Source organism: Somniosus microcephalus, chromosome 9 (assembly GCF_052327205.1).
Source record: "Somniosus microcephalus isolate GS21.2 chromosome 9, FLI_Smic_1.0, whole genome shotgun sequence".
Classification (NCBI taxonomy): Eukaryota; Metazoa; Chordata; class Chondrichthyes; order Squaliformes; family Somniosidae; genus Somniosus; species Somniosus microcephalus.
Genome location: NC_140995.1, coordinates 34,107,812 through 34,127,003, shown reverse-complemented (window position 1 = coordinate 34,127,003; position 19,192 = coordinate 34,107,812). Strand labels below are relative to the sequence as shown.

General features: G+C 48.5%; 1 protein-coding gene and 1 pseudogene across 18 annotated transcripts in view; both read right to left on the bottom strand.

The window, feature by feature from the left end:
* mlip (muscular LMNA-interacting protein) overlaps positions 1 to 19,192 on the bottom strand; it is a 224,656-nt gene that overhangs the window by 49,729 nt on the left and 155,735 nt on the right. For 11 of the 18 annotated variants that reach the window (XM_085996502.1, XM_085996499.1, XM_085996498.1 and 8 more), the window contains one exon: positions 1,553 to 1,681. The exons of the other annotated variants lie outside the window; for them this stretch is intronic. In XM_085996502.1, coding sequence (XP_085852628.1) covers positions 1,553 to 1,681 — 129 coding nt within the window. The remainder of the gene's footprint in view (positions 1 to 1,552; positions 1,682 to 19,192) is intronic. 18 annotated transcript variants of the gene reach the window in all.
* LOC147112334 (uncharacterized) lies at positions 10,370 to 12,142 on the bottom strand (annotated as a pseudogene).

The following is a 19,192-nucleotide window of genomic DNA, read 5'->3' as shown; positions in this document are numbered from 1 at the left end:
CAGTTTTCCCTTTAACAAACGCAAACATCTACTGAAGCTGCACACATCGAGGACGGGTCCAACGGGCATCCTGCGGCCGCGATCAGCCACGTGAAAGTTGCTAGCCTTACCGATCACTGATCAACGCAGCAACTCTTCACCCTCCGTTGTGTTCATGTCGTAGCACTATGGCACGCACCGTTCTGTGCGTTCCAGCCTCCCGAAGGTTTCGCTCACCCATCAACGGAGACATCGTCCATGTCTGCCCAACCTGCCTGTCACTCTGACAAGGCCTGCAGTTTCGCATGTCTCCACGGTCCTTCACCTGACGGATACGTTTTATTCGCCACGACGCATGTAAGGATCCGCTCACGAGCAGCATCTTCATACCTCGCCTACCAAGTCGAGACAGCATGACCGCCGTGACCACCAGCTTGTCAGACCATCTCATCCTTGGACTTTCGTTAAAGCGAATTCTGGGGGGGCCTATGTGGCAGTACCACTGGTTGTCCCTTACATTGAGACACATAATTCCCTTTAACTTACCTTACTGTATGTTTAACTTACCTTTTGGGGCCGTTGCCCTTTTAACTTACCTGTTGGGGCCATTGCCCCTTTAAGACGCGCCCTAGCGTGCTGACGTCACGTCACGTACAATGTGATGTGCGTGCGCCGGCACAGCCCGACCTAGCATCTTCGGCCTCAACGGCCAGCTGACGGGAGCAACGCAATCTTCCACTCCCGCGGCAAGCACCGGCACAGCCCGGCCTCCTGACTTCGGCCTCAACGGCCAGCGACGCGCATCACGTGACGCCCTAAGCGCGGGAAACGCGAACAACGTGATGACGTCACAACACAAACGCGATGACGTCATCACGCTCCCCACAGGACTGCGAACTCAGTCCTCGTGGAGTCCCCGCTGGGACAAGACCTACACCACAGTGCTCCTACAGTCAGCCATCTTACCTGCTATCTTACCTGCTGTAATTAGCCTGTTCCTGTAAATAAACAACTTATTTATAGTTCGTCGAAGTCAAACTCTCTTATTTAGTGGTGATCTACACGAACCGCTACACCATCACCAATCACACTGTGTTGCATTGTACATTTAGAACCAAATTTGTTAAGTACTTTTCCAGGCAACACTGGCCAATCATTTTTGTGCTGAGTTTTAAAAGTACCCAAAATATCGAGTAAACGAATGAATAAATACAGCCAGTGCAATAGAAACAGCAGATGCAAATGCCACTACCTCAGCTTTGAGATGATGACAAGTTAATGATAAGGATTTCAATGGTTGCTATCAATGGAACAAACAATAAGCTCAAAACTATTACTATTCAGTGAGCAACACCATCAACTACATAATCCACATTTTAACAGTCTGCCTCAGTTACGATTAAATCACTTTAGTGCATCCAGTTGGGTCCAGGTGTATATGAATGAGAAGAAGTAGCAAGCAGACAAAATTCCATTAATATTGTATATCTTCAAAGGATAATTCAAAAACCTTTTGAGAACATTTGATGGTTCGGTGTGACGAGTACCAGCCCCAGCTTTTTAAGCTGCCTACCTCTTTGGTTTCAGTATCACTGGTTTCTTCAGGGTGTTGCCGAAAAGGATTGGGACAGTTCTCTTCCATCTTTGGGGTTGCAGGTGTCTTCTGAACAATGGTAACGGGACGAATCACACCAGGTTTAGTCTAGATTCAAAGGTTGGAGGAAATATAACACAGATATAACAGGGCAGTGTGCTGCATGCAGCTAAGTAAAGAGTAATCAAGGTAATAATTACAAGAATAATCTCAAAGGCCTCAAAATTACACTGTGGGATACGAGCGTAAGAATTATTAGCGCATTTGATATCCCTTGCTCTGTTATTTTAACACAGGCGTTAACTATCATAAAGAAAGCAGAGTACAAAATAAATAAGTTAACGTCTGTTCAAATAGCAAAGGAAGGAGCTTCATATGAATATGTAAGACAGCATCCCATGACATAACTTCAAAGCCAAAGGGTTCAAGTCAAGTCATAAACCATGAGACCAAAGCTCAAGTAATTTTCTAACAGCCCCGAGATGAGATTTTCATTGTACACCTGTTTTTTTTTTTTACAATGGCCCAGAAATTCGGGTCCCAACGCGTGAGTACGGACGGAGTACCCACGTGTGGACCCGATGGAAGTGCCGGTTTCTTGCATGCACTACGCATGCACGGGAAACCGGCATTTCCGATCCTCTGAACGAAGGGGTTCAGAGGTCGAACGCGTGCGCGCAGGAGTCTGCGTGTGCGCGTTGAATTTCCTCTTTTTTTTTTTTTACAGGTTTGCTCGTGCGTGAAGGCCTCTACATTTTAGAAATGTAAAAACCAGGCGTAAGGACTTCATTTTAAAAGGTAAGTGGTCAATTAATTAAAATTAGAACATTTTTTCCACAGGTTTATTATTTTTAAATACTTTACAGTGAGGCAAGTGTATTTTTAGCCCTGACTTTTTATAAAATTATTTTTGTCAAAAATTTAAATTATTGTTTAAGATAGTTATTTAATGTTATTTATAGTTGATTTAAATACTGTCATTTTTTTTCACATTTTTTTAAGGTTAAGTACTGTTTTGGGCACCCGGAGTTTTCATGAGTTTGACAGTTCTTTCTGTCAAACTCATGAATGGACTTTTCCCCCCTCCAATTGGTTGCCCGTGGCTCACGTGATCCCAGCCGACGCATCGCACTAAGTACGCCGCTGGATCACGCAAGCACAGCGCGCCGGGAGCTGGAGCGGGCCACAGACCGGAAATGCATGCAGGCCCAGGCCTCAATGGCCGGCGCGCTAGGTAAGTGCAGGTCGGGGGCTTGCACCCGCGGGAAGCCCCCGACCCGAATTTCTGGGCCATGATATAAAGCAGTGATGTTTTCATATATTTAAACATTATTGGTGATGTCACTGAAGGATTATCAGGGCAACATCTGCAGGTAAAAAATATTTGGTGAAACTATTTGCCAACACATAACCTGGTGACGTGAATCACACCAAAACACATCAATGCATAGCTCTCGACCTGCAATGTGTGGAAAGGGTGGCATTTGGACTGGCATTTGGGAGCAGAATCATGGTTGCCTGTAGCATTGGCAAATCAACAAATTTTACTAGCTCGGGAGCCTAACAGCACTGTTTATTGTTCGGACTTCCTGTTTGAAGCCGGATTTTAAGGATTAGCACATTAGCTGCAGAGCTCCACGTGACGAAAGTGAATAATGGGAACTCGGGGATGGTGTTCAGCACATCCCATACAAGAGTACAAGATAGTCATAGAAGCAGAAGGCCATTCAACAACAACTTGTATTTATACAGCGCCTTTAACATAGTAAAACATCTCAAGTCGCTTCACAGGGGCGTTATAAAACAAAATTTGACACCAAACCATATAAGGAGATATTAGGGAAAGCTTGGTCAAAGAGGTAGGTTTTAAGAAATAACAACAGAAAATGCTGGAAAAACTCAGCAGGTCAGGCAACATCCGTGGAGAGAAATTTGAGTTGACGTTTCGGGTCGAACCCTTCTTCAAAACTGGAAAGAAAAGAAAATAGATCGAAGGCAGGGCTGCGATCGGACAAAAGAAGTGAAAGAGACAAAAGCAGTAGAAGAGACAACAAAAGGTATTCGAAGCCAGACGAGATGGTAATAGGCTGAGATTAGGTGTGAAGCGTACTGGCAGGGCAAGAGATAGCTGCCAGGTGGGAGAGTGAAACAAAAGGAAAGGGGGGAGGGGAAAGGAGTGGAAAAATTACAAGTAAAAAAGTGATAGGGGCCGAGGTTATGATCTGAAATTGTTAAACTCGATATTGAGTCTGGAAGGCTGCAAAGTGCCTAATCGGAAGATGAGGTGCTGTTCCTCGAGTTTACGTTGAGCTTCCATGGAACAATACAAGAGGCCAAGGACGGTGAGGTCCGAGTGGGAATGGAGCGGTGAATTAAAATGACAGGTGACCGGAAGCTCGGGGTCACCCTTACGGACTGAACGGAGGTGTTCCGCAAAGCGGTCACCCAATCTGCGTTTGGTCTCCCCAATGTAGAGGAGACCGCATTGTGAGCAGCGAATACAGTATACTAGATTGCGAGAAGTACAAGTAAATCGCTGTTTCACCTGGAAGGGGTGTTTGGGGCCCTGGACAGTGGGAAGGGGGGAGGTATAGGGGCAGGTGTTACATCTCCTCCGCTTGCATGGGAAGGTGCCAGGCGAAGGGGAAGGGCTGTTTGGGGTGATAGAGGAGTGGACGAGGGTGTCTCGGAGGGAGCAGTCCCTACGGAATGCTGAAAGAGGAGGGGAGGGGAAGATACGTTTGGTGGTGGGATCACTTCGGAGGTAGCGGTTTTAAGGAGCGTCTTAAAGGAGGAAAGAGAGGTGAGGAGGCGGAGAGGTTTAGGGAGGGAATTCCAGAGCTTAGGGCCCAGGCAGCTGAAGGCATGGCTGTAAATGGTGGAGAAGATTAAAATTGGGGATGCTCAAGAGGCCAGAATTAGAGGAGCACAGATATCTCAGGGAGTTGTGGAGCTGGAGGAGATTACAGAGATAGGGAGGGGTGAGGCCATGGAGGGATTTGAAAACAAAGGATGAGAATTTTAAAATCGATGTGTTGTTTAACCAGGAGGCAATGTAGGTTAGCGAGCACAGAGGTGATGAGTGAACGGGACTTGGTGTGAGTTAGGTCACGGGCAGCAGAGTTTTGAATGACCTCAAGTTCACAGAGGGTAGAACATGGGAGGCCAGCCAAGAGTACATTGGAATAGTCAAGTCTAGAGGTAAAGATGGAATGGATGAGGGTTTCAGCAGCAGATGAGCCGAGGCAGGGGCAGAGTCGGGCAATGTTCCCGAGGTGGAAATAGGCGGTCTTAGTGATGGCGTGGATATGTGGTCGGAAGCTCATTTCAGGGTCAAATATGACACCAAGGTTGCGAACAGTGTGGTTCAGCCTCAGACAGATGCTATGGAAAGGGATGGAGTCAGTGGTTAGGGAACAGAGTTTGTGGTGGGGACCGAAGACAATGGGCAGGATTTTAATTCAGGAGTCGGGTTGGAGGCGGGACTACAACTTTCTGGGTTGTAGTCCCGCCTCCATCGAGATGCGGCCAATCCACGCGATTTTAACTTGATTGACCTTGTTGAGCTCACCCAGCGGGCTCAGCAGGCCAATTAAGGGCCACCCAGCAACAGGTGACGTCACAGACTGAAATTTCATCTGTCAAGAGGTTTTCTTGAAATATCAGCGTTTCACAGCTGTTTGAAGCTGTCAAACACTGACAGTCTTACTTCTAACCTGAGTCCTTCTCCACAGACTCAGTTAGAAATCTCTCCTGCACAGAAAGCTGCAGGCTGTCACTTTTGACAGTTCGCAGCCATTCTGCTTTCTGTGCCGGTGAGATGAGGGACTCCCGAGACCTAAAGGAAGGCTGAAAAGGTCATTTAACATTCTTTAATCACTTTAGACACACCAAACACACTTACCTTTGCACTGATGCACACATCACTCACCTGAACACTGACATCTCGACCCCTCCAAGTCCTTCAACCCGACGGCCCGCCTCCTCTAACTTGACGTGGTTTGGAGCCGTCGGGAATCTCACACTTCAACCTTAAAAATAGGGATTCGGCTAAAAACTGCCTGTTAACTACCTGTTAACAGGCAGTTAATTGGCACTAATCCCTTCCCGCCTCGGGTAGGCAGGTCCCAGTGTGGGGTGGGTACCCGCCTCCTTTGAAACTGGCATGGAGGCGGGTTTGGGTGCGGGATGGGTTCGGGACCCCTGATTTTGGGATTTTAACCCCCCACACGCCTCCAATCCCAACTCCACGGCCCAATGAAAATCCTGCCCAATGGCTTCGGTCTTCCCAACATTTAATTGGAGGAAATTTCTTCTCATCCAGTACTGGTTGTCGGACAAACAGTCTGACATTTTAGAGACAGTGGAGGGGTCGAGAGAAGTGGTGGTGAGATAGAGCTGGGTGTCATCAGCGTACCTGTGGAAACTAACACTGTGTTTACAGATGATGTTGCCGAGGGGCAGCATGTAGATGAGAAATAGGAGGTGACCATGGATAGGTCCTTGGGGGACACCAGAGGTAACAATGTAGGAGCAGGAAGAGAAGACATTGCAGGCGATTCTCTGGCTACGATTAGTGTAATGAAATCTGTTTGTTCTTGCCTGTATTCGTTTTGCACTCATGTATATTACCCTCCCCCACACGGTGTATGGTTTCACTTCCTCTTTCCTGACTAACCTGTATGGCTCATTCCTGCGAGCCAGTCAGTGTGTTGAGATGTTAGCTCTGATCTTAGTGATTAAAAGCCAACTTGTTAAAGTCTATTACTTCTAGTTTTGTGGTTATTGAAGGCACATCAATTTTAATCACTAAAGAATACTAGGACGGATCGACTCCTAAAACCAGAGCATCTGGACTTGGATCCACATTCTGCTGAAGCATCAAATCAATTTGGACACTGGCTCAAATGCTTCGAACTCTTCGCGAGGGCCTCATCCGCTAGCGAGGTAGATAAACTGAGTCTACTGACTACTCGCGTTAATCATCGGATTTATTCGTTCATCCGGGACGCCACCTCTTACATGGAGGCCATCACTATCCTGAAGGCCCAATACCAGAGGCCAGTAAACGAAGTGTACGCCAGACATCTGCTGGCTACACACAGGCAGCGACCTGAGGAATCAATGGATGATTTCTTACAGGGCCTAAAGGACTTGGTCCGGGACTGTAACTGCAAGGCCGTGACGGCCAACGTGTACTCTGACGAATTGGTCCGCGATTCCTTCATCACGGGCCTCAAATCAAATTATATCCGGCAGAGACTGCTGGAGAAGGAGGTCCTGGACTTAAAAAAGGCAGTGGCCACTGCGCGATCGCTGGACGTGGCCCAGAAAAACTCTGACTCTTATTCTTCCGGCCATGCGGCCCTCACCGCCTCGTGCGCGCCGAGCAGGCCGCCATCTTGGAATCAGCCATCTTCCCCATCCAGGTCTCAGACCAGCTCTACACCGCCGGAGTCCCCACACAGAAGTTCACCCAGGAGTCCTACTACAGCGGCAATGTCTCAAGGCCTGAAATGCTACTTCTGCGGCCAGGGCAAGCACCCCAGACAACGATGCCCAGTGAAGGACGCCACATGCTTCAAATGTAAGAAAAAGGGGCATTTTAGCAAAGTCTGCAGGGGGAATCCGATTTCCAACTCCGTCACCGCCTCGTGCGTGCCGTGCGGGCCGCCATCTTGGGATCCACCATCTCTTCCCGACTCAACGGCCACCCAGGGCCCAACAGTGGCTTCGATCACGGTGGATCAATCCAGGCCACACCCATTGACAAAATCCATGATGGACATACAGGTAAACAGGAATTTAACGAAATGTTTAATTGACTGTGGGAGTACCGAGAGTTTTATCCACCCTAGCCTGGTACGGCAGCACTCATTAACGGTAACCCCTACACGGAGCAGAATTGCTATGGCTGCTAAGCCCCACACTTCGGACATTTTGGGCTACTGTGTGGTAACACTGACTGTAAAAGGCACGGACTACAAGGATTTTAAACTCCTCGTGATGCCAGAACTCTGTGTTAATGTAATCTTGGGCCTGGACTTCCAGTGCCACCACGAAAGTGTCACGCTAGCATATGGCGGGTCCCAGCCGCCACTCACAGTCTGTGGCCTATCAACCTTAAAAATCAGCCCGCCCTCTTTATTCGCTAATCTCGCTCCGAACTGTAGGCCCATAGCGACCAAAAGTAGACGGTACAGTCTGGAAGACAGACACTTTATCAAGGCGGAAGTGGACAGACTCCTGCGGGAAGGCATTATTGAATGCAGTACCAGTCCGTGGCGTGCCCAAGTAGTCATAGTTAAAAATAGCGAAAAGAAACGGATGGTAATTGACTACAGCCAGACTGTTAATATTTATACCCAGCTGGACGCCTACCCTTTACCCCGCATATCAGAAATGGTCAACCAGATCGCGCAATACCAAGTCTTCTCGACTATCGACCTCAAATCCGCGTATCACCAGCTCCCCATTAGAACGGAGGACCGCCCATACACCACCTTTGAGGCGAACGGACGCCTCTACCATTTTCTCAGAGTGCCCTTCGGGGTAACAAATGGGGTCTCGGTCTTCCAACGTGAGATGGACCGCATGGTTGACGAGAATAAACTACAAGCTACCTACCCCTATCTGGACAATGTCACTGTCTGCGGGCACAACCAGCAAGACCACGATCTAAATCTTGCGAGATTTTAAAAAACTGCCCTAAAGCTGAATCTAACCTACAACGAAGACAAATGTGTCTTCAACACAACCCGTCTCTGTATCCTCGGCTGTGTGGTGGAAGATGGGGTAATTGGACCGGACCCTGACCGATTACGCCCCCTAAAGGAACTGCCCCTGCCACACAATCCCAAAGCTTTAAAAAGGTGCCTGGGATTTTTTTCGTATTATGCCCAATGGGTGCCCAATTACTCTGATAAGGCCCGACCCCTCATTAAATCAACGTCCTTCCCACTATCAGCTGAAGCTCGGGAGGCTTTCACCAGTATCAAACAGGACATTGAAAGGGCTGCACTGTGTGCAGTGGACGAAAGCATTCCCTTTCAAGTTGAAAGCGATGCGTCAGACTTTGCTTTAGCTGCGGCCCTCAATCAGGCTGGGAGACCTGTGGCCTTCTTCTCCCGAACCCTTCAGGGACCTGAAATCAGACACTCTTCTGTCGAGAAGGAGGCACAGGCTATAGTGGAGGCAGTGCGGCACTGGAGACACTACCTAGCCGGCAAACGTTTCACCCTGCTCACCGACCAGCGGTCGGTGGCTTTCATGTTTAATAACAAACAAAGGGGGAAAATCAAGAATGACAAAATACTCAGGTGGAGGATCGAACTATCCACGTTCGACTATGATATTATGTACAGGCCGGGAGCCCTTAATGAACCCCCAGACGCCCTATCGCGGGGAATGTGTGCCAGCATTCATACGGACAAATTACAGGGTCTCCACAATGACCTCTGTCACCCAGGGGTTACCCGACTATACCATTTTATAAAGTCCCGCAATATGCCCCACTCCATCGAGGTCGTCAGGGCAATGACCAGAGCCTGCCGCATCTGTGCGGAATGCAAGCCTCGTTTCTACAGGCCTGACCGTGCACACCTTATCAAAGCCACACGGCCATTCAAGCGCCTAAGTCTGGACTTCAAGGGACCCCTTCCCTCTGCCGACCGTAACGTATACTTCCTCAATATCATTGATGAATATTCCCGCTTCCCCTTCGCCATTCCCTGCCCAGACATGACCAGTGCCACGGTCATCAAGTGTCTCGGTAATCTATTCTGCATGTTTGGCATGCCGAACTACATACACAGCGATAGGGGGACGTCATTTATGAGTGACGAACTGCGCCAGTTCTTGCTCTCAAAGGGGATAGCCACTAGCAGAACCACTAGCTACAACCCCCGGGGTAATGGGCAAGTGGAAAGGGAGAATGCTACTGTTTGGAAGGCTGTCACGTTAGCCTTAAAGTCAAAAGGCCTTCCAACCTCCCGCTGGCAGGAAGTCCTCCCAGACGTGCTCCACTCCATAAGGTCTCTGTTATGTACAGCCACTAACGCTACCCCTCACGAAAAGATGTTCGTTTTCCCCCGGAAATCGACCTCGGGCATATCTCTACCCGCGTGGCTGACGTCCCCGGGGACAGTACTATTGCGGAAGCACGTGAGAGGCCATAAAACGGACCCCCTTGTGGAAAAGGTACAGCTCCTCCATGCAAACCCTCAGTACGCCTATATCGAATACTCTGACAGGCGAGAGGACACTGTTTCCATAAAAGACCTCGCTCCCTCGGGGAGCGGAGAGAACGATGAGAGACTACCCGAGGAAGACCTACACAAAGAGACAGGACGCCCAGAGGTATCAATACCCAACTTTAAACTGGAGGACACTGCAGATAACCTGGAAGACACTGCGGAGGCCCGGACAGCGGAGGAACCAGAATCCACTCCCCTAGAGGCACCCCAACCGGCTTTGCGCCGATCACTGAGAACCGCAAAACCTCCTGACAGACTCACTTATACCAATTTTTAAGAAACATCACCCCGATGGACTAAATCTAAAGAAGGGGTGAATGTAATGAAATCTGTTTGTTCTTGCCTGTATTCGTTTTGCACTCATGTATATTACCCTCCCCCACACGGTGTATGGTTTCACTTCCTCTTTCCTGACTAACCTGTATGGCTCATTCCTGCGAGCCAGTCAGTGTGTTGAGATGTTAGCTCTGATCTTAGTGATTAAAAGCCAACTTGTTAAAGTCTATTACTTCTAGTTTTGTGGTTATTGAAGGCACATCAATTAGATAGATAAGAATGGAATCAGGCGAGTGCGAGTGCAGTCCCACCCAGTTGGACGAGTTCATCCAGCCTAAATTATCGTAAAGTCCCCCCCTCACCACTGCAGCATCCAATTGGTTCTGAAATGATTCCAAGGTTTTCAGCTCCACTACTTATGGCACTGCCTTAGCAGCCTAGAGGTTGAGAGTTTAAATCCCACCATGGTAAATTGTGAACTTGAATTCAATGGAGGCAAAATTGGACTCTGTAGTGCCAGTTTTTTGAAGCTACAAGCTCGCTTAAACTACTAAAATGGCACCCGCAACGCGCATGCACACTTCCAACAGGAAGTGCGCCAGGCGCCATATATGTAAAGGGGTTTGCACGCGCACATCTAACGACCGCCGGCAACATGCAGATCAAGACATCAATTAGTGTGTAACGCTGATTTGATGCCAGCACTGCCATTTTGGAGCACCACGTTCCAACCTATGCCCTCTCTTAACCTCACACAGCTGAACATGACATTAAACGGCATGAAGGACCCCCTACCAGCGCTACTTAAAGGGATCATGAACTACTTACAAGTTAGTTGCTGGATTATTTCTTCTGGCTGTTGCTGCAATTCTACACATTTTGGTTGCTTTTCCATGCTTGTTAAAAGTTTCAATAGTCTACAGGAAGTGGTCTGGCTGGTGCTGAATTACTTTTTTGGTGACTTAAAGGATTGTGCACAAACCAGTTGGTTCCAGACATGGGTGGCCTAGTAGGGCTTCCTCTTGGAGTTGACTATGACTGGGAGACTGAGCAGAGGCCACACAGAGCAGGACAAGCTGCAGGGGTGGGAGCATGAATGCTGTCATCCTGAGAGGGGGCAGCAGGTTTGTGCCCCATGGAGCCACTGCCACTCCCCTGGGGCGGCGCCTCAGCAATCCTAGTAATCTGTTGGAGAACAGATTGCTGGGGTGCTGTGATGCCCTGGAAGCCCCTTTGCACACTGGTATTCAGAGCCATGATGGCAGCAGTCTAAGCTGCCATGGCAGCAAGCCGAGATTGCATGACAGGAGTCTGAGCTTCCACTGCAACACTCGGATGTCGGGTGGGTGCTGCTTGTGCTGCAATGGAAGCTGAAACATCGGCCATCAAACGCTGCATCATAGTTGGCTCCACAGGTGTGTTGATGGAGGTGGCCACCTGTTCCATGTTGGAATAAATGGGCTCCAAGCTCTGCACAAAGCCCTGTGCCAAGTTGGTGCTGGACTCTCCATGCTCCTTGGCATTGAATGCAAGCTTTCCGGCAGGCTTCCCAGTGCACCAAGCATTTGGGTGTGCCTTTTTTTTTTTTTAGCTTGGCCCATTGAAGTCCTCATCTGAGTCCTCTGCAGCAGAACTAGTGTGTGACTTCGCCCTCTGGCTTGCTGGCACCTGCGCTATCCTTTCCTCCAGCCCTGGCTCTAGCGCACTTGTGCCCGGTGTCTCACCGTGTGCAGATCCTGCCTCTATGCTCTCCTCTAAATTACATGCAGTGTCAGTATCTGAGCTGGTGGCTGTGACTGTGAAATCGAGTGACGATGTCCCTTCATCTTCACTGTCTTCCCGCTCTTCCACCACTGACTGGACTCCAGTTCTTGAGTATCTGAAATGAAAAAGGGACAAGGGTTGGATTATGGTGAGGGGAGAGGAGAAAGAAAGAAGTGCATGCTTACACTATCTCCAGCTTGTAAGTCAGAACAAATTGAGGGATGCGGGTGAAGTGTGATGAGAGAAGGAGGATTAGGTATGCAGATACCCTCATTTTCAATCACTTCAGCCCTGCCAGAGACCACAGCCTCAGCAATGGCCCTTCCCATAATGGCCAGCACCGTCTCCTTCATGGGGGTTAGAGCATGCAGGCGCGCCTCTCCCCATCCAGTTACTTCCTGCTGCCTCCAGTTGTGCGCCACCTTCTCCTGCAAGAAAGAGGGAAGTGTGTCAGTGAGTGTCGTACAATATGTTTGGGTGGTTGGCTGTCATGGTTGAATAGCTGCCAGTGTATGCAAGCTTTGAGATGTGGGTGAGTGGCTTGCAACAGTGCCAAGTGTGTAAGGGGGAGGTAAAGCATATGAATGGTAGTTATGAGTCCTGATTGATAGAGATTGTTGGTAGGTGAGAGATGGAGGCATGGTGATTTGAACAGTAGATGGCGCTAGTTGTTGTGTCGGTACCTTTCTACCTAGACACAATTTAGGACTCAGAACTCAGAGATTCAAACATGAAGTGCTTTATTGGAAGGAAAGGAAGTTCTGGAAAGTTCCGAACAAAGAGAGATAAACTTAACCGAGAGAATACCCAACCATTTATCTCCTGTGACAGCGCCACCACAGGTGGGAGGAGAACACACAATAAAACACACAATACATAACACTAGTGGTGCAGTTGGTAGGCTATGGCCTTTGAAGATGCACTCACTGACCTTGATAACTCGTGTGAGATCATTAAACTTCTTCCTGCATTGCATCCAGGTCCTTGGGGCTACACTCCTGGCATTGACCTCCGCCACTATCTCTTGCCATTCCCTTCTGAGCATGTGTCTGGAGGGCCTCCGACTCCCCTGAGGATACAGGACATCGCTCCTTCTTTCCACCTCTTCCACCAAATCCTCCAGTGCAGCGTCTGAAAACCTTGGTGCACAGACTCCCATGGTCAGGCATTGTTGATTCTTCCACAGTACAATATTCAGAATGATCTCAGCACCACCATAAGAACATAACATAAGAACATAAGAAATAGGAGCAGGAGTAGGCCAATCGGCCCCTCGAGCCTGCTCCGCCATTCAATAAGATCATGGCTGATCTGATCCTAACCGCCAATCCACTATCCCAGAACCATCTCCTGAATCTAACAGAATTAGACACACGAAATAGGAGCAGGATCAGGCTACACGGTCCCTGGGCCCGCTCCGCTACCCACAGGGCCATGACCGATCCGAACCTAGACTCATGTCCAATTTCCTGCCCGCTCCCCGTAACCTTTAATTCCCTTTACTTCTAGGAAACTGTCCATTTCTGTTTTAAATTTATGTAATGATGTAGCTTCTACAGCTTTTTGGGGCAACATATTCCATGGACCTACCACCCTCTGAGTGAAGTAGTTCCTCCTCATCTCAGTTTTGAAAGAGCAGCCCCTTATTCTAAGACTATGCCCCCTAGTTCTAGTTTCACCCATCATCGGGAACATCTTCCCCGCATCCACCCGATCCAACCCCTTCACAATCTTATATGTTTCAATAAGATCGCCTCTCATTCTTCTGAACTCCAATGAGTAGAGTCCCAATCTACTCAACCTCTCCTCATATGTCCATCCCCTCATCCCCGGGATTAACCGAGTGAACCTTCTTTGTACTGACTCGAGAGCAAGTATGTCCTTTCTTAAGTATGGACACCAAAACTGTACGCAGTATTCCAGGTGCGGTCTCACCAATACCTTGTACAACTGAAGCAATACCTCCCTATTTTTATATTCTATCCCCCTAGCAATGAAAGCCAACATTCCATTGGCCTTCTTAATCACTTGCTGCACCTGCATACTAACCTTTTGAGTTTCGTGCACCAGGACCCCCAGATCCCTTTGTACTTCAGTACTTTCCAGTTCCTTGCCATTAAGATAATAACTTGCTCTACTATTTTTCCTGCCAAAGTGCATAACCTCACACTTTTCATCTGCCAAATCTCTGCCCACTTACTTAGCCTGTCTATGTCCCCTTGCAGGTTTTTTATGTCCTCCTCACTCACTACTTTCCCTCCCATCTTAGTATCATCTGCAAACTTTGATATGTTACACTCGGTCCCCTCCTCCAAATCGTTAATATAGATTGTAAAGAGTTGGGGACCCAGCACTGACCCCTGCGGAACACCACTAGTTACTGATTGCCAGTCTGAGAATGAACCATTTATCCCAACTCTCTGCCTTCTGTTAGATAGCCAATCCTCTATCCATGCCAGAATATTACCCCCAATCCCGTGATTTTTTATCTTAAGCAATAATCTTTTGTGTGGCACCTTGTCAGTAGCCACAATGCACCTCCCCTTTAAGAGGTGCAGGCTAGCTTTAAGCAGTGCTAGGCACCAACAATATTGGGCGCCCTGCTGATGCGTGCAGCCAATGAACAGCTTGGGGAGCGCTGGCTGTACGCAGAAATCATGGAAATCAGCAGGCAGCACAAAGTTGGCGTCCTGCCTGCAGTGCAATCAGCGGACATGGGTAAATCGCGCAACGCGATCCCTGCGCCCATTTTCAGGGGTTATCTAATTTAACCCCCAATAAGTCTGGTAATTTGTGGGCTAGCACCTGAAAATGACCAGAAAATCTGCTGCATTGTTGTAAAAACCCAACTGGTTTGATAACCGCCTTCAAGAAAGCAAATCTACAACCCCGGCTTGGCCTGGCCTATAGATGATCCCAGTCCCACATCACATGCTTGACTCTTAATGCTCTCAGGGCAAGTAGAGTTGGACAACAACAATCCTGCCTTCTCAGTGTCACCCACATCCCAAGAACAACTAAAACAAGCTTTATCTGGGAGTCCATTCCACACGTTGGTCACTCATTTGTGTAAAGAAGAACTTTCTGATATCAGTCTGAAAATGACCTTTTACTAGTTTGAACCTGCACCCAGTTGCCCTATACTCACAATTAAATAAGTTTAGATTTGACCTTTTCCGTACTTTTAATCATCTTATATATAAGCTCACCCCTCAGATGCCTCCTTTCAAGACTGAAATAATGTCCATTCATTTGTAAAATTGACACTGTTCTACATTATAAGAAACAACAACTTTCATTTAAACATCGTTGTTCATGTAAAAGAACGTCTTGGAGCATATCACACGGAGAGAGGTCAGCACCAATCAGAAAAGGAAGTATTTGGGGGAAAACAGCAAAGGCAGTCAAGCAGATGGGTTCCCAGGAGGCTTTTGAAGGAAGGGTGAGAGGTCATCGAAGAAGTGGTTCTACAAGGCATAAGTATATCACACCAGCAATATCAATCAGAATAAGTCATTAATGCCCTGTGGCATACACACAGATTAGACAACTGCAGCTTTGACTCATCCACAAATCATTAATAAAGTGGGAGTAGATTATCGCATTGCATTTCTTGTAACAAAGGCTATTCAGAACTTTTCAATTAAAACACTGAGTAATATAAATGGAGAATTTTTTTTTCTAATGTTGTTAGATACTGTCAGCCATTTTATTGTTACATTTCAATGATGCAATCATTGAGAAACCTCTAAATGTGTTTTAAAATAAGAAAAAATTAATTGCATACACATAGGGCTAGATTTTCAGGGAGCTGTCAGGCGGGGTTTCAGGCGTGTGGGGGGGGGGGAAATCCCGAATTTGGGGGTCCCGACACCATTCCGCCCCACGTAAGTTTCAGGGGTAGCGGGTACCCGCCCCGCACTGGGACCCGCCGAAACCAGGCAGGAAGGGATTAGTGCCAATTAACTGCCTGTTAACAGGTAGTTAACAGGCAGGTTTTAGCCTAATCCCTATTTTGAGGGGTTTCGTGTGGGTTTCCCAATGGCTCCAAACCACGGCAGGTATAGCAGGCAGGCCGTCAGGTTGAAGGAGTTGGAGGGGTCGCGATGTCGGCGCTCAGGTGAGTGATGGGTGCATGAGTGCAAAGGTAAGTGTGTTTGGTGTGTCTAAAGTGTGTAAAGAACTTTTACTTACCTTAACAGCCTTTCTTCCTGTAGCCGTCGGGAGCGCATCACTCAGCCGGACTTAAAGCTGAACGGCTGCGATCTGTCAAAAGTGACAGCCTTCAGCTTTGAGTGCGGTGTGAGTTCTAACTGAGTCTGTGCAGAATGATTCATGTCAGAACTCAGACTGTCAGTGTTTCACAGCTTCAAACAGCTGTCAAACGCTGATCTTTCATCTGTCAAGGACTCTTGACAGATGAAATTTCAGTCTGTGACGTCACCTGTTGCTGGGTGGCCCTTAATTGGCCTGCTGAGCCCGCTGGGCGGGCTCAACAAGGTCAATCAAGGGAAAATCGCGCGGATTGGCCGGACGTTGAAGTAGGTGGGTCAAAAACCCGAAAGGGGAAGTCCCGCCTTCTTCCCGACAGGTTCGGCAAAATCTACCCCATATTTTCAGACTTCATTGTACAGATCCGCATTTTATGAGGTCAGTGTACAATTTTCACAGTTCTTACAAGATGCAATCAGTAAATGGGTGCCAGCACCTCGAGTACCTCAGCCAAGTGATTATTCTGCACAGCCTTGACTGTGAGTGCCACACAGCTATTGGACCAAGGCGTTTGGGCAAGTTCACAGCCAAGCCTGATGCTGCCCTCACTTGGCACCCATACACTGCCAATTTCTAGCAGGGTTTGAAATATTGAAATTAGGAATGGAAGCCTTTAAATTAGACTCCAGTTTATTCAGTACGGACCACACTGACACAGTCATCCATTCACTTAATTACGATTTTCATTCACACAATGTATTGTTTTGAGGCACAAGTCTCGACATGTCCTTTGTACATCATAGAATCATAGAAATTTACAGCACAGAAGGAGGCCATTTGGCCCATCTTGTCCAAGACGGCCAACAAAGAGCTATCCACCCTTATCCCACTTTCCATCACTTGGTCCGTAGCCTTGTAGCTTATGGCACTTCAAGTGCATATCCAAGTACTTTTTAAATGTGATGAGAGTCTCTGGCCTAGAAATTCACTGGCACCCCGTTTGGGCACCGGAAGTACCGCCCTGGAAGGAGTCGCGGCCACCCGCCGCAAAATTCAGTTTCAGCGCCCCAGACGGAAGCGCGGCGCTACTGGAGGCGCCCCGCATCCCTCTTGGGGCGCTGCAACAGAAAATCGCAGCACAACGTGCCACAGCGCCACACGCTGCGGCACGGCGCGCTGCGGTACTGCAGGCCTTCCTCCCCTTCTTAAAGGGGAGAGGGGCCTGCTGCAGCTCGCTCGAAGAGCGCGAGTGCCGGCAAAAGAGCCCGGCACCGAGGAGAAGTGCCGGGCTCTTGGGACACAGCCGGCACTCCGCAGGGGCGGGGGGAGGTGCTCAGGAGGCTGGGGACGGCGGCGCGGAGAGGTGCTGGCAGTCGGCCAGCAAAGAAAATGGCCGCCCCGCACCTCAGCGCCTCTACCGCCGCAGGTAGGCCCCCCTGAACCAGTCGCAAATTGCAACCGGCGTTAAAGCAGGGGGCGCTACTAAATTTCGCGATCGGGGCAGTAGCGGGGCACTGCGCACACTGATGACATCATCGGTAGCGGCGCAGCGCTAACGGCTAGCGCCGCCATTAGCGTCCCGCTAAATTTAGCGGGAGGCATGGCCAGTAGCGCAAAACCCACTAAGTGCCCTCTTTGGGCGCTAACGGGTGGCGCAGGCCACTGAATTTCTAGGCCTCTGCCTCCACCACCCTTTCACAGGCAGTGAGTTCCAGACCCCCACCACCCTTTGGATGAAAACATTTCTCCTCAGATCCCCTCTAAACCTCCGACCAATTATTTGGGCATTACCCTGGGTTCGTATAACACTGCGAAATGACTCATATTTTGGTTGATTGCTTCTGTTTGGCATTTAAATTTTCCCCAAAGACAAATTCATCAATTTTACAACTATTTAATCTACAACCCACAAATCACACTTATGCTTTGAAAAGCTCTGTGCAAGTACAATTTTCAAAAGGTTCGCAATGCACAGCCTGGAGCCAATGCATCAATAAAAGGTATAACAGAATAAACTTCAATTATTTTCTTCCATTGACTGTGCTTTTTTCATTCTCCAGCAGAGCTCAATGATCACATTTGAAGTTTTACAAGCCTCTGGGTTGCTGAATTACAGATGAAATGAAGCTACTGTATTTTTTTTTTAAAGGTGTAGGAATGGTCAAATTCCTATCCAGAGATTGAGTTCGACGCAGGCAATCAATCAAAAAGGTTTTTAATGTCAAACTAACGAGTTTAAACAGATTGATGCAAGAGAACTATGAATACAGGTCTTAACAGGTCGGAGGCTCCACGAGGACTGCCTGGGCGGTCCTGTGGATGGGGTCATGACGACATCACGTTCTTCCCGCGTTTAGGGTGATCACGTGATCGGCGGCATGACGTCATCACATTTGCCCATGCTCTTAAAGGGCCCGCGCCCTGTACATGCAAACAGTATATACATTGGTACAGATTTAGTCTGTAGCTAACACATCGTTAAAAGGAATTATGTACACTTGTTCAGGGTCTCCCAGTGGCTCTGCCACAAAGGGATATTTTTTAACCATTATTCTGGTCGGGGGTCATTCCCATGGATGCCATGCATGGAGGGCTGCCAGTGGGATTCCCACCACCAAGCGGAAGCCCACCAGTGCCACAGAGCAAAATTGCAGAGTGCTGCAGTCAGACGACCACTGCTGCACTCAAATATGTGGCAAAGGACCTTAATGGGGCAGATGGTGCCTGAAGACAAAGCGATTTTTTTTAATGCCCCAGCCGAGACCGAGATATTACAAAATATGTGGATGGGCCAGAAATGGAAGGAGAAGGAAGCCTCTACCAGGCCCTCTTCCTGCAGTAAGAGAGTTTTTGGACCTTCCCGCCACTACCTGGGTCCTACCACCACCGCTCCCAAGGTCGTGCAGGGAAGTGGCAGGAAGAGGGGCTGACGGAATGGAAATGAGCCAGAAACCCGTGCCACTACCGGTATTTACATACAACAGACTGTGCAGGAGAAGGGGAGAGAAATTCAGTTTGGGGCGAGGAGGCTTCACTGCCCCATTTTCCCCACATTTCTGCCAATATTATAGCAGAGGAAAATACAACCCAAAGTGTTTACAGCCAAGGCTAA